Consider the following 13,582-nt stretch of genomic DNA (forward strand, 5'->3'; position numbering starts at 1 on the left):
ATCTGGTTGAACTGTAAAGTGCCTTGAGATGACATGTGTTGTGAATTTGGCGCTATATAAATAAACTGAATTGAATTGAATTGAAGTTTTGTCATGATCTTGGTGCTGATGACTGGCTTAATTATTCATTCCATTCACCTGTCTAAATCGGCCTAGTTTCTAATCACTGCCCATCTGATCCCCCCGCTTCTGCCTCTATATAAGGTGCTTGCATCCAGTTATCGGGGCCAGATTATTCTCTTTGACTTAGACAAACTTTATTGTCATTTTATACACACAGGGTGTATACGGTACAAAACAAAATTTATTTCAGTACAACTCTAAAGACAGCTCAAGACACCACTGGCACAAGGAAGTACCAGTGGTGAGAGGGTGAGAGGTGATTACCTGATCCTGACCTGTTCTGGCGTCTCAACCACTAAGCATAACAGTTTCCATCCAAACAGTTTGTCTGAACTGCCTTTGGACTCCTGGACCTCTGAACCCGCCTCTCTCTGTTCTGATCTGTTTGCCTGACCTGACTTCGGATTCCTGGACCTCTGAGCTTTCCTGTTCTGCTCTGTTTGCTTGACCTGGCTTTCGACTCCTGCTTGTTCTCAATCCTCCGGGGTTGCAGCGTCTCGGACACTCTGGGTTGCGCTCGCCGCATCTTGTTGACATCCTACCTCGTTTTCAAGACACAGGCTGAACTGTTAAACCAGGTTAGTGACTCACGGGTTCATCTTATCCTCCATTAGATTTACGTGGTCACAAACCTCAATTTCCTTTTACAGAGTTTCCTGTGATAGATGCCCTAGCCGCTGCTACTCAGATCCTGCATGTTTTAAATAAACATTTTGAATGATCTCACTGTCTGTCTTGCCTCGAATAATGGGTCCTCTCTTGTGAATCTTGACAGAATAATCTGGCCATAACATGGACCCATCAGGAGTAAGACACTGGCATTCTGAGGTCGAACTTTGTATTTCTCACCTCGAGTCAGGCATACAAACGATTTTAGATTTTCTGCGTTTTCAGCCTACTTCTGTCTCTCCCTGAATTTTTTTAAGGTTATCCAGACCTGTGTCTGGTTTTTTCGGATATTTGGATTATTTTGTTTTTTTTAAGGCTTTTAGAGCTCAGGAGGCCGAGGGAATCGGCCCTTAGGGAAGAGGTTCTGTCATGATGTTGATGCTGATGACTGGCTTAATTATTCATTCCATTCACCTGTCTAACTCTGCTTGGTTTCTAATTATTGCTCATCTGATCCACCTGCTCCTGCCTCTATTTAAGGCGCTTGCATCCAGTTATCAGAGCAAGATAATTCTCGTTCTTTCATACCAGTGAGGAGAGAGATTTTAGCGTACATTAGTGTTTTTGATTTCCTGATCCTGTCTCATCGTAGTGGTGAAAGGGTTTTTAGCATACTTTATATCGTTTTATCTCTTTTACCTTCAAAAGTCTTAATTTCCCCAAGTTTAGCATTCTTTTATCGCACATTTAATCATTCCCATCCATCATTCTCCCCCTTTATTATATTTCTGTCACTTTCCCTACCATAGTTTCTAGATCTTTTTAATAATGCCCATGCCCAGACATGGTCCACATTGATGAAATATTATGTAACATTACGATGTGACTAATACAGCTAAAGTCTGGCATTTCTATAAACACCAGGAGTTCAGCTGTGCACATAGTCAGATTATGTGATGTTCAGCTCTTCTACAGCATGTAGATGAATCTACTTTTGTATCTGCTAACAGGTGTGAAACATGTTACCTGATGGGCAATATCACCCACACTAATCCGTGCTTGCTATTGTGGTGTCATCACCTGAAGCGAACACACACTGGCACACAACCAGTGCGTGTGTATATACATGTGTAATGAGGATTGGCAGTGCTAAATAAAGGTTCTTACTGTAATCCACAGCCCACAGAAGGGTTCTAAGAATGAACTGTGAGGCCTCATGCTGGGAAAATGTGTGTCTGTGTCTGAGACTGACTGTGATAATTGTGCTGTATGTTGTACAACAAATATCTCCCGTTGTAACCAGAACATTTCAGAAAATAAATAACAGCTCATGTTGATGCTGTTAGAGACTCTCAAACTACCTGATTAATGTTTTTACAGAGCAAAACAGAGAAGAAGTCAAACTGCAATTGGTTTTGATGATTTCACCTCATATGGCTTCATCCAAAACTTCTAAACGCTGGAAACTTCCCCTATTTTTTGTAAGGTTTAAAGAATACAAATACAATTTATAGTGCAGCTGCTATCAAATGGCAGTTGTAGACTTTAAGTGTTTATGTTTCACATGTATAATAAATGAACGTTTGAATATGGATCATATAAAAGGAATTTTTGTTGAGTCATGGGGATGGTAAATTCCCCTACACCCCGTCTAGAGTTACACAGCTCTGGGGCATCTCAGTTCAGGATTAGGTTAGGTTCTTTTAAAAAGCTATTAGCATTCAATATCTTACCCATAGTTAATAACTCATACCAATTTATAAAAAATTTAGTTAGTTGGAACCAGAAACTGAAGGTAATGGTTTCCATCCCCCATGTAGTACCCTTATGTAACAAGCTCTGTTGTTTGAAATTTCTTCCAGTTTGACTTTTAAACATCCCAATTTAATTTATTTTTTTTCATCAAGCCACATGATTAAAACACAATAAACAAAAAAAAAAAAGATCTGACTTTTTTTTCACAAAACCTAGACTTTGCAGGTACCAACAAAATTCCACTGTACAGTTCCAAAACACCATATTCACTCCAAACCATGCTGCTATTATCTCTTTATGATATTATCACAGCAATTGCTTTCTGTATTAAAAATGAGAAAAGCCAATGTTATCTCAATTAATGATTTTTCTGTATGCACTGGATCAATGCACTATACCATCTTTGAGAGAGTTTTGCTTCTGTTATCATTTCACAGTTGCACATCATGAAACTCTTTATTAGTTGCCATGGCATCACAGAACAATGCTACAGCATCACCACTCCAAGGGTCAATAAGCATACATAAGAAAGCAATAACACCAAATCAGCTACATTTATGCTAAAATTTATTGGAATATTGCGTATAATAGTCTGCTCTAGCAATTTGAATCTCTGTGATCTATTTCAAAGAATTTTCCTGCTTTATTTCAATTTTCTTTTTTACATGGTGCCATTTTTCTGTGTTGAAATGAGTGTTCACCCAGTCCAAAACTGCATAAAATGTACAGCAGTCTAAATTCAAGTGTCCTGCTAAGTTGCACTAAAATAGATTTGGAATAAACCCAGTGTTTAAATTCAATAAAGAATGTTTATGAAGATTAGATTAAAGAAAACTTTATATACAAAAGAAAGAAATACAAAACAGATGTGTAATTAAGACAGGCCATTATAGCATAAAAATGTCTGCACTGATAAGCAGAAACAGACTTTAAAAAATAACACAGTAACAGAACAATGGAAGAGGAAACAATGGTCTTCGGTGCCTTTTAGCTTTAGCTTCATCACCTTTGGTTCCATAAATAATGCAAAGCAGTCATTGGCTTCATTATTGAATTATTCAGAGAGAGAGCGGATCACAGCATAAGGCCCCAGAATGAGACGAAAGATCAGGAGCTGTCCAGTATTGACAAGGTACAGACAGAAACATAGAGAGACATAAAGATAAGCAGCAGATCATCATCATCAGTACCCTACCACTACTTTGGCTTGACTGATGGTAACAAATGATGAATTGTTTTAAAGGCGGTCTCTGATGTCAACTCTAGATGTCTCAATAAAACTGTGATTTTTTTAATCTATGTGTGTGCATTGATCAAACTAACTGAGAAAGTAACGTCATAATTATTTTAAACAGTATCTTGCCAGTTTACTGGTATCAAGATGCACCACGTTATTCAAAACTACGCGAATATGAGTTTTCCCAGGTTTGTATAGCTTTAAATCTTAGAGCGTTATCCTTCTCTGTGAATTACTGCATACTGACAGTCAGCTGACTGAATAAACTTCCCATGCAAATACGCATTTGGCTGTTTGCATATAGGTACAGACAACTAATATGTTGAAACAAATGGACCACAAAGGTCACAGTTTTTTGAACCACAGTTAGTATGCTATGATGAATATACCTGTTCAGTAGCTGCAGGCTGTCTCCGAGCAGATAGCATTACCGATAAACTACCTTATGTCATCATGTTGTACATGTGTTGCAAAATCTGTTTGAAACTTTTAAACATTTTTTTTATATCTATATAAAAAGAAAAACATGCAACATTTAAACGTAATTACAAAAAATTCCAGCTTTTTATTTTCAAGTCCTAGGACAAAAGATGAAAAAATGCCAATTGGTTAATTCTGGTGCACTTACAGCCAAACTTATTACTATACAGGGTTGCTGTCAAATAAATCAATAAACTACACTAAACAGTTAACTGCACTGAGAACCCGTGCAACATCCTAGTTCTGTTTTCAGATGTTAAAGTAGCACAGAATACGAGTCCACAAATACTTGTTCCCGGTTCAAATCATATTTATTAGGTAATACTGAGAGTATTTCACTGTTAATAAGTTTCTTATAAATGTACTTAAATTATTAAACGTTTTGGCTTGAGGTGTATTTTAGTCCCTTTTCACAACTGATTTGTTTGAATTCAGAACCACCGCTTATGGAAACACCTGGATAACATTATAAAAATGGTAATAATCAATATTCTTATATTGTTTTATCAGCATTATAAAGAATTGTTGTTGTTTTAAAGCAATTCAATTATGCAAATATCATTTTTGTTTTAAGCATTTATAATTGTACCACATAAGAGTGAATTTCATTGGAAGTTCATCTTAAAATATAAGTCCCCCACCACCACAGTGGACTTGGATGTCCATAATTTTCACTTGAGGCTGGCACAAAGTGTCACCAAAGGGTTGATCACCATGGATGCACCATTTCTTTAAATGGTACCACACCCAATTAAGATGAAAGACTCATCAAATAAATGTTCATAATGGTGGTGGTAGCATGTGGTATGTGACTGTATGAGCTACATAATGCATGTCAGCTGAAATTACTTTTAAGGTTGAAGACAAGGAATGGGGGGAATAGAGGACTGCACTTACATTCCAGGTGCTTTTTCTTGGGCGCCATCACTTCGTGAGTGGTGGCTTTGCAGACAGCTCGGGCCATATCTGATCCCGTTAGCTGGTACTGCGCAGCGGCAATGCGATCCGTGAGCGTCTGTCCCGACATTTTCCCTCTCCGCTCGATCAACCACCACAGAAACTAATTTCTCCCCAGGGGGACGACGTGAAGCTAAAATATGAACAATATAACCCAGCGATTTTTGTTTTAATCCTTTCTGTTCACCGAGGTGGAATCCAGCGCCTTCCAGGCCTTTGACCTTCTGTGTGGGAGGGAAAAAATGCAAATAAAACGATCTCAAACGGCAGATTTGATGTATCTTTGCGAATAAAATGACTAAGGCGAGTCGATCAAATGAGCGCTATGACATTAGACTCACGTAAGGCTGTGTATCCCCCACGACTCGTCTCCCTTTTGAGGTTCAAACGCTCAGTTCAGCACCTTGGACAGCTAAAGCCACTCGGTTATGTAACATTCAGCGGACTCTGGCAGCTCGTCTCTCAGCCTGCAGCAGTTATTAAAAAAACAGGGCTGCAGAAGAATCAGCGAGGCCTATTGGATCGCGCAAAAACAAATATGAGTTTGTAAAGCTGCAAATCGCCAAATCAGCACTCCATAGGACGCATTTCCTCCCGCATCGGTGCATCAGGATACAACGGGTCTCATATCAAGAAAAAAAAGCCGTAGTGTCTGTTGATCTGCACAGAACCCTCCACCTCCGGTGCTCCACACGTATAGAAAATATGCGCACAGCTCTCGATGCGCAAGATGCTCTGAACAGGAAAAGGGCGAAAAGGAATTCCCTTTCCTCCTCCCCTTTCTCGTCTGTTTAATCGGCCAATCTAGCCTCACTCAGCGGGTCCTTCAGTTGGTTTTGCTGTCCACGTCGTATCCCACGTATCTTAAAGGGGTTGGCACATATTTTGGAGTATCTTTTCTTATACTGAAACCTATATTTTGAATCGAATATGGTCTCAGCTCTATGAAGTGGTCCGATTTATAAGGTCATCTACATCTACATTTGATTTTTGAATTATTTCTTTTTTTTACCTGCTCTTAAGCAAGATTGACTTCTAGAGGCTAAATGTAATGTGGGCACAGGTATATCATATACAGAATATATACATTATTATAAATATATATGCCATAAGTTGTATGTATAATGTATGCGCTATGTATGATGTCATATATAATGAAATATGCTGTATGTATACTGTAATGCATACTAGACTAAATTTAAAGAGTATATAATACAGAAATAATCTCTCAGAACATGGGATAAAACTTCATTAACATAAACTATTAAAAAGTCCAACCAATTATTTAATGGTTTATTAAATATAAATTCTAATAAAATTTTTGTAAGTTTACTTTTTTTTCTGTAATGGCCTGATTTTTTGGATTGTTAAAGATAGGCTCTGTACATGCAACCTGATGCTCTATCTCCCTGAAAAGAGATCACTCGGGACAACGCTTAAAAAATGTTTTCTATAACTTATATGTATTAAATAACCAGGAGACATGACAGCAGATACTGATAGAAATTGTGATCTTACTCAGATCAGGGAATTGCTCAGGGTTACAGAATGGCAGCTGCTCACCTCTGGGCTCACCTCTCAGGAAGTGGCACCGATTAATGGTTAATAAGGCATTTTATACATTTCCAGTCTGCAGCATCATCATATTTTACATCACACACATTAGCAGATGATTAGACATCCATGGCTCCAGCCTTATCAAAATAGGACAGCGCTCTCATTCCATTTCCAAATCTTTGACAAGTATAAAATGAAGATTATAACTGTATACCCAGACAGAGGAAATGTCCTAATTAGATCAAAACGTCAGTTCTGACGCACAACAGGCAGCCCATACCAGGGAGTAATAAACTTACACATTTTCAATTATAATTATCCTAACAGGATGCATGCAATGATCTTTTTTCTTGTTTTTTTTATTATTATTTTTTTATTTAGAACGTGTTTTTTTTTTTATAATCCTATAACAAAAAAATTTACTTCCGCATGTCCTCCATCCCTCCCTGGCTGTCTGCCTGCATTCACTCTCCTATTGAGTCAGACTTGCCCTGAGCAACATGGCGGCCGTCTAAGCGGATGTATAGAAGGCGGGATTTCCGCTAATGAGCTGCGGCCACGTTGTCACGCTGAGAAGGAGGAACCGAACCAAGGCAACCAGGAAGTCTTTCATTGACTGTGAGCACTGTTGTAATGCTGCTCTGAAAACCACAAATAGTAAGTGAATTTATAGAAATTTATTGCATAAATCGTATTTAACATCGTTAAACTGTTGTTTTAAAATCATATTTTAAAGCCATTGGTAAGCGGATTGGTTGATTTTCGTTTCTTAGTTTGTTAGCAGGAAACTTCTACTATAGCTGGGTTAATACTTTGCAGTGTCATATAGCTTGTGGGGTGAAGTCAATAAGTTGTCAGTTGTCTTCACTGATAGTATTTAACTTGTAAAACATAATATTTATCTTTACCATAATTCATTGAAATAGAGAATTAACTTTGATTGATTTAGCATCTCTAACCCCAGAAGTATCCTAGTATAAATGCAGAAAATTGAACCCCACCCGAAATGCTAGTTAGTTTGGGATTTAGATTGTGAATAAATATTCAAATCAGAATTGGCTGTTATCTTTCAATCCTTTAAGAGGTTGATCAATTAGGTTTTTAGTTTCTTAAAAACTTCTAAAACAAGTAATGTCAACTCTAAGTCACTGAACCCTTTCAATTCTAATGATCATAATCTATTTTGAAGCTTTACAGAGATGGCCCATTTTAAAGAAGTATCTGAGCAGTCAGGTCTGCACCCTAAGCCAGTGGGATTAGTGTTGCAGTATGGCACGGCTGGCTTCAGGACCAATGCCAGTCAGTTGGACCACATTATGTTCAGGATGGGCTTGCTGGCCACACTCCGCTCCAAGAAGACTAAAGCCACCATTGGAGTCATGGTGACAGCATCTCACAACCCTGAGGTCAGCAACTGATGCAAACAAATTAGATCAGTGTTCATAAGGTTCTGGTTTAACCTTCCTTTACCTCTATCTTTTGTTTGTAGGAGGACAACGGGGTGAAGCTTATTGACCCGATGGGGGAGATGTTGACATCATCATGGGAAGGCTATGCCACTCAGCTGGCCAACACTGAGCAGGAAGAGTTGATCCCAGCTCTGAAGGATATTATCGAGAAGGAGGCCATCAATATGAGCCAGGAGGCCAATGTATTTGTTGGAAAAGATACCAGGTATGTTGAAAAAGACTGAAGACAAAAAACAAAAAAATTAATCCAGAACATCACGTCCTTTTAAATGTTTTATGTGATTTTAGGAGCAGCAGTGCTAGCCTTTCAAAAGCAGTATTGGATGGAGTTAAAGCTCTTGGTGGTAACAGCAAAGGTAAAAGCATATAACTGGACTCCGTTATCTGTTTTTATTCTTTTCACACATTCTTGCTGTTTATTTTCCATCTGATCCTGCCTGTTTTTCCTGTTAGACTATGGGTTGGTGACCACCCCTCAGCTGCACTACATGGTTTGCTGTCAAAACACACAGGGGAAATATGGAGAGGCAACTGTGGAAGGATACTACAATAAACTCAGCCAAGCGTTCTCCCAGCTTGCTAAGAATGTGAGAAAGTGGGGTGTAATTTGGGCGGGTTTTCTACCTCCACCAAAGCTTTTTAATCATTTTTTTTTATCTTTCTGGCAGGCTTCAAATCGTACAGATGACCAAAAGCACCTTAGTGTGGATGGTGCTAATGGCATTGGAGCCATAAAGGTACGAGAAATTGAGAGTCACTTAAAAAGAAACCTGCAGCTTTCCATTTTTAATGACGGCAGCAGAGGAAAGCTGAACCACCAATGCGGAGCCGACTTTGTCAAGGTGCAGCAGAAGCTTCCAACAGGTACAGCCTCAAGACGCTACAGATAAGGCAACAGCTAATCTTTATGTTTACATTACTTCCCCATGAACATTTGAACATTTTATCAGATAAAGGCAATAAACGTAACTTTTCTAGAGGATAGACCGCACTTTTGAGATAAAGCTCTGAAAGGGTTGCATGAGTTTATATCTATCTCTTTTCATTTGAAATCGCTTTGTGAAATTCTTTGCAACCAATTCAGATAAAGATAAATCCCCCAGGGCTAATTAAGGTGCGACTAGCAAACAGAAATATAATTGACCGCAACACACAAATAATAGGAAACTGATCACGTCACACATAAAGAGTGAAAGGGTATTGTGGTTGGAAATCTAAACATGTAAAGATATACTAAAGTTGCAGCTATAATTGCTATGATTGGCTCCATAAAATGTTGACTCAAAACATTGCAGCTAAGACTTTTCTAGTTATTTAAAAACATGAACCTACCTTGGGTTAGTTTGTCACACACTTACAAAAAAAAAGAGACCTTGAAGTTTATGGTTACTTAGATTGATAGGTATAGTTTTAAAGTGTTCACTTACTTTTTTATACAACTAGGGCTGCAACTAAAGATTTTTTTTTTTTCAAATTGATTAATCTGTCGATTATTTTTTCAATTGATTAATAATTGGATAGCAAAAGGTTCCTTAAAGAAGATTGTTTATGAAATTAAGCCAGGTGAAACTAAAACTTTTCCACTGAGGGGTTCTGAATATAGTATATTGACTGACGAAACCATTTAAAAAAAAATCTGAAATGCAAAAACATTAATATATTTTTTTTACTATTTTGATATTATTTTTGCTTTAAGTGGGTTGCTCTGTCAGCTAAAGGCATGTTCTACAGTCTCCATACTATAGTTAATGATCAATCGATTACTAAATTAGCTGACGATTATTTCAATAATCAATTAATCATGATTAATCAGACTAGTTTTTTGCAACACAAAAAAGGATCATATCTAACATGGCTGTGTCTCTGTGTTTAGGCATTGAGATCAACCCTGGAGATCGCTGTTGTTCTTTCGACGGTGATGCTGACCGAATAGTTTATTACTACACAGACTCTCAGGGTGACTTCCACCTGCTTGATGGAGACAAGATAGCAACTCTCATTAGTACCTTTCTGAAAGAGTTACTTAATGAGGTCTGTTCTCTTAAAGATTTATGTTCTATTATATAATATTTTATATTGTATTATATTTTATATAATATATAATACTCTTTTTCCTTCTTAAATACCTCTTTGTACACGCAGGCTTGTCTTGATTTGAAAATAGCTGTGGTGCAAACTGCTTACGCGAATGGCAGCTCAACATACTACCTGGAAAACACCATGAATGTGAGAGACTATATTAAATAGAAAAAAAACATTTATTAAGAAAATTTAGTCATATTAAATGTTTTTCTTTGATTTAGGTCATTGTGAAATGTACTAAGACTGGAGTAAAACATCTACATCATGCAGCCCAAGAATTTGATGTTGGTGTCTATTTTGAGGCCAACGGCCATGGGACTGTAAGTGTTTATTAACCATTCAAAAGTCAGATCATCTGATTTTAATCATCTTATGTTACTTTAAATAAATGATTACTCTATAAACATGTATTTGTCAGTGAAGAAAGGTAGAACCTGTATAGGTATGACGTCACATTTATTTCAAAACGCCTGCAAGAAGAATAAACATACTCACATATATGTTAAACTCCTTCTGAGCATGGTTTATCTACCAACGCGCAAAAAATCACAAATGCACAAGAAACTTCCGCTTCAAGAGGAGAAAAACACTTTCCGTGCACGCCAGCTCCTTGCAGACAGGATTACATGGGAAGTAGTGTCAGGAAGCCTTTGACTGACACCACTTACCCCACGTACTGCAACCGTGGAGAAGTCTCCTGCTACTGTCCCGCCTCTGGCCATTGTGTGAGATCCATAAAGTCAATCAATCAATGACCAGCTGTTAGTAAAAGGCTTCCTGACACTACTTCATCTGTGATCGTGTCTGCAAGGCCCAATCAGGAGGAGGCTTTCAAATGAGGTTTTTCTCTACCCAACCTATCAAAACACATTTTCTTTGGCGCGCGGAGAAAATGAGTCTGAGTATAGAGACACTTTCGAGAGCGCAGTCGTCCTCAAGCGTGGTTGCTGGATAGAAAATGGTTTGCACGGTGAGATCCCAAGCACAATCCCTAGCGTGCGTGGAAGGAGCTGGCGCAAGCAGAGAGCGGTTTTCTCCTCTCGCAGCGGCAGTTTCCTTATGATGGTAGATAAAACATGCGCAGAAGTAGTTTAACATACATGCAAATATGTTTATATTGCTTGTGGATGTTTTTAAATAAATGTAATGCCAGATATAGGAAATGTATCTTTTTAATATAGACTATTAATTATAATAAAGTTTTGAGATATAAAACAGTTTAATGGGCAAATGATGCGCTTTTGTTTCCAAATGACTGTAAAAATGTTTTACGTTGTGATCAGGTGTTGTTCAGTAGGGAAGCTGAAGAGAAAATCCAGCAACTAGCCAGTGACACCAACATCATTGATGAGCGGAAGAAAGCAGCTCTGCTGCTGCAGAATACCATCAACATCATCAACCAGGTACACAAAAACCACCATCACTAACTGATAAAAAGACGCATAAAGACTCTTTTTTTATGAAAAGGCTGATGGGTGTCATTACTAATGTGATTGTTTTCTTTAGACTGTTGGAGATGCCATTTCTGACATGCTGTTGATTGAGGCCATATTAGCCATTAAAGGGATGACAGTCCAGCAGTGGGACACCATCTACAGTGACCTGCCAAACAGGCAGTTAAAAGTGAAGGTAAACAAACACAGCAGCCAGAAACTGCAATATGGGACTTTGCAAAGATACTTCTGCCCCTCAAACTTGTTAGACATTTTGTCTAACAAGATCTGTAGCTAGTCAAACTTTGATCTAAGTTCCAGCAGACCTGCAGAAATAAATGACGAATATATAACCTGTCTAACAACATGGAGTAGGCTGAACATTTAAAAAGGGATAGAAACTAAAGGGTTACAGAGCTATTCCTAAGGCTTAGGGACTCTAAAACACAGTAAAATTTATTATTAATTAATGCCAGAAACATGGAAGAGAGGAGCGCTTTTCCCAGACTGGCTGGCCAATCATACTCACCATTAAAGGGCTTTGACAAACTCATCCAGAAGGTGATAATGGGGACCTGGATGACTTTACATGTTTTGAGCAATACATTTTGATCTCTTGAAAAATGTCTAAAGGAGAGTTTTTGGTAATGAGTTTTTGACCTTAAAGGTATAGTGGAGGATGTTCTTTTTCTGGGTGGATCATTAAAATAAGCGGTCCTCCTAATTGTCAATCATTCTGGCATTATGTTTCTGTAAGGCCATCCTACATACTCATCCCCATTTTCACTTACCGGTGGTGAGTCCGACATAGTGGAAAATTTGCAAATCTTCTTTTGGAAAGTTAGCTTGTATGAGTGATACATATAGCGACTTTTAAACAGAGCGTGCACGTGGAGAAACGGGCTCCTGCATGCTCTCGCACGCGTTTAATAGGTGTTCCCTTTCAGGAGCAGGTACAGGGCTGTGCATAAGTGCATTTTATTTAAAAGGTGGAGAGGCAAGATCTTTTCAAAAATTTCACAAAGATCCTCCACTATACCTTTAACCTGTTGCACACGTTTGTCATGCTGTGGGATATTAAGACAAAGCCCACCAGGAAAACAAAATCACCTGTGATGCTTAGACTTACCAGATATTTATAACCTCTTCAAAGTAACTAAAATAAGAAATAAAATAAAAAAGGAAGAATGGGGCAACATTACTCCAAAGTTAAAGTTTAATAGTAATTGTTGCTTCCATCACTTTTAGGTAATTGTTATTTTTTTAATAGGAGCAGCTTTGTTTGGGTTGCTTATTCATTTGCTAATTAAAAGTGCATTTTATAATGGACTCGAAATTCCCCTCAATGCACCTTGACAGATAACAAAGATGGCGCATGCACCGTGCGCAGAAGCAGAGTCACATGATCAATGGGGAGAGGCGTCACGTAACAAAGAACAAATAATTCATTACCTTAAGTAGAAATTATAGCTATCTATACTTTACTAGAGTAATTATCTTTTAGAAAAATGTTTAGTTCTACTCCTTACATTTTAAAGATAACACTCATTAGTTTTGCTTCATTGAAACTCATTTTAGTTATGGACTGTTTGTATTTAAAACAATAAAAACAACCAAAATGATTTTTTTCATTCTGACAATTATTTTTCTTTGTAGTTGGACTCCGTACTGCACCAACTTATTGTTTGCTACGTACCAAAATAAGTGATTTTTCAAGATGATACAAAGTTAAATTTGACAATGTTACCATTAGTTATAAAAATAAGGAAATTAACTATAAGGACGTCATCCAGTAGAAAATGTTCCTTAAATAGGATAGTGCAACATTTAAAAAAAAAAAATTCCTGTGTTACTTTACAGGTATACTTAAAGTAATTTTA

General features: G+C 37.7%; 2 protein-coding genes across 18 annotated transcripts in view; one reads left to right on the top strand and one right to left on the bottom strand.

Moving 5' to 3' along the window:
* The window catches only part of LOC107094487 (clathrin coat assembly protein AP180-like), a 35,213-nt gene extending 29,232 nt beyond the window's left edge, over positions 1–5,981 (bottom strand). For 6 of the 16 annotated variants that reach the window (XM_015390088.1, XM_015390093.1, XM_015390094.1 and 3 more), the window contains exons 1-2: positions 5,503–5,981; positions 5,102–5,385 (exon numbers count right to left, since the gene is read on the bottom strand). In XM_015390088.1, coding sequence (XP_015245574.1) covers positions 5,102–5,231 — 130 coding nt within the window. In that variant the 5' untranslated portion in view covers positions 5,232–5,385; positions 5,503–5,981. The remainder of the gene's footprint in view (positions 1–5,101; positions 5,386–5,502) is intronic. The other 10 variants (XM_015390097.1, XM_015390098.1, XM_015390096.1 and 7 more) reach the window with 4 other exon arrangements.
* Positions 5,982–7,300: 1,319 nt separating this feature from the next.
* Positions 7,301–13,582, top strand: part of pgm3 (phosphoglucomutase 3) — an 8,342-nt gene continuing 2,060 nt past the window's right edge. The window contains exons 1-11 of one of the 2 annotated variants that reach the window (XM_015390071.1): positions 7,301–7,375; positions 7,908–8,124; positions 8,208–8,392; positions 8,476–8,543; positions 8,641–8,774; positions 8,856–9,051; positions 10,061–10,218; positions 10,330–10,413; positions 10,491–10,589; positions 11,553–11,672; positions 11,776–11,898. In XM_015390071.1, the coding sequence (XP_015245557.1) occupies positions 7,918–8,124; positions 8,208–8,392; positions 8,476–8,543; positions 8,641–8,774; positions 8,856–9,051; positions 10,061–10,218; positions 10,330–10,413; positions 10,491–10,589; positions 11,553–11,672; positions 11,776–11,898 (1,374 nt within the window). In that variant the 5' untranslated portion in view covers positions 7,301–7,375; positions 7,908–7,917. Of the gene's footprint in view, positions 7,376–7,907; positions 8,125–8,207; positions 8,393–8,475; positions 8,544–8,640; positions 8,775–8,855; positions 9,052–10,060; positions 10,219–10,329; positions 10,414–10,490; positions 10,590–11,552; positions 11,673–11,775; positions 11,899–13,582 lie in introns of those variants that run through there. The other variant, XM_015390070.1, reaches the window with a different exon arrangement.

Source organism: Cyprinodon variegatus, unplaced genomic scaffold (genome assembly GCF_000732505.1).
Source record: "Cyprinodon variegatus isolate N-32 unplaced genomic scaffold, C_variegatus-1.0 Scaffold485, whole genome shotgun sequence".
Lineage (NCBI taxonomy): Eukaryota > Metazoa > Chordata > Actinopteri > Cyprinodontiformes > Cyprinodontidae > Cyprinodon > Cyprinodon variegatus.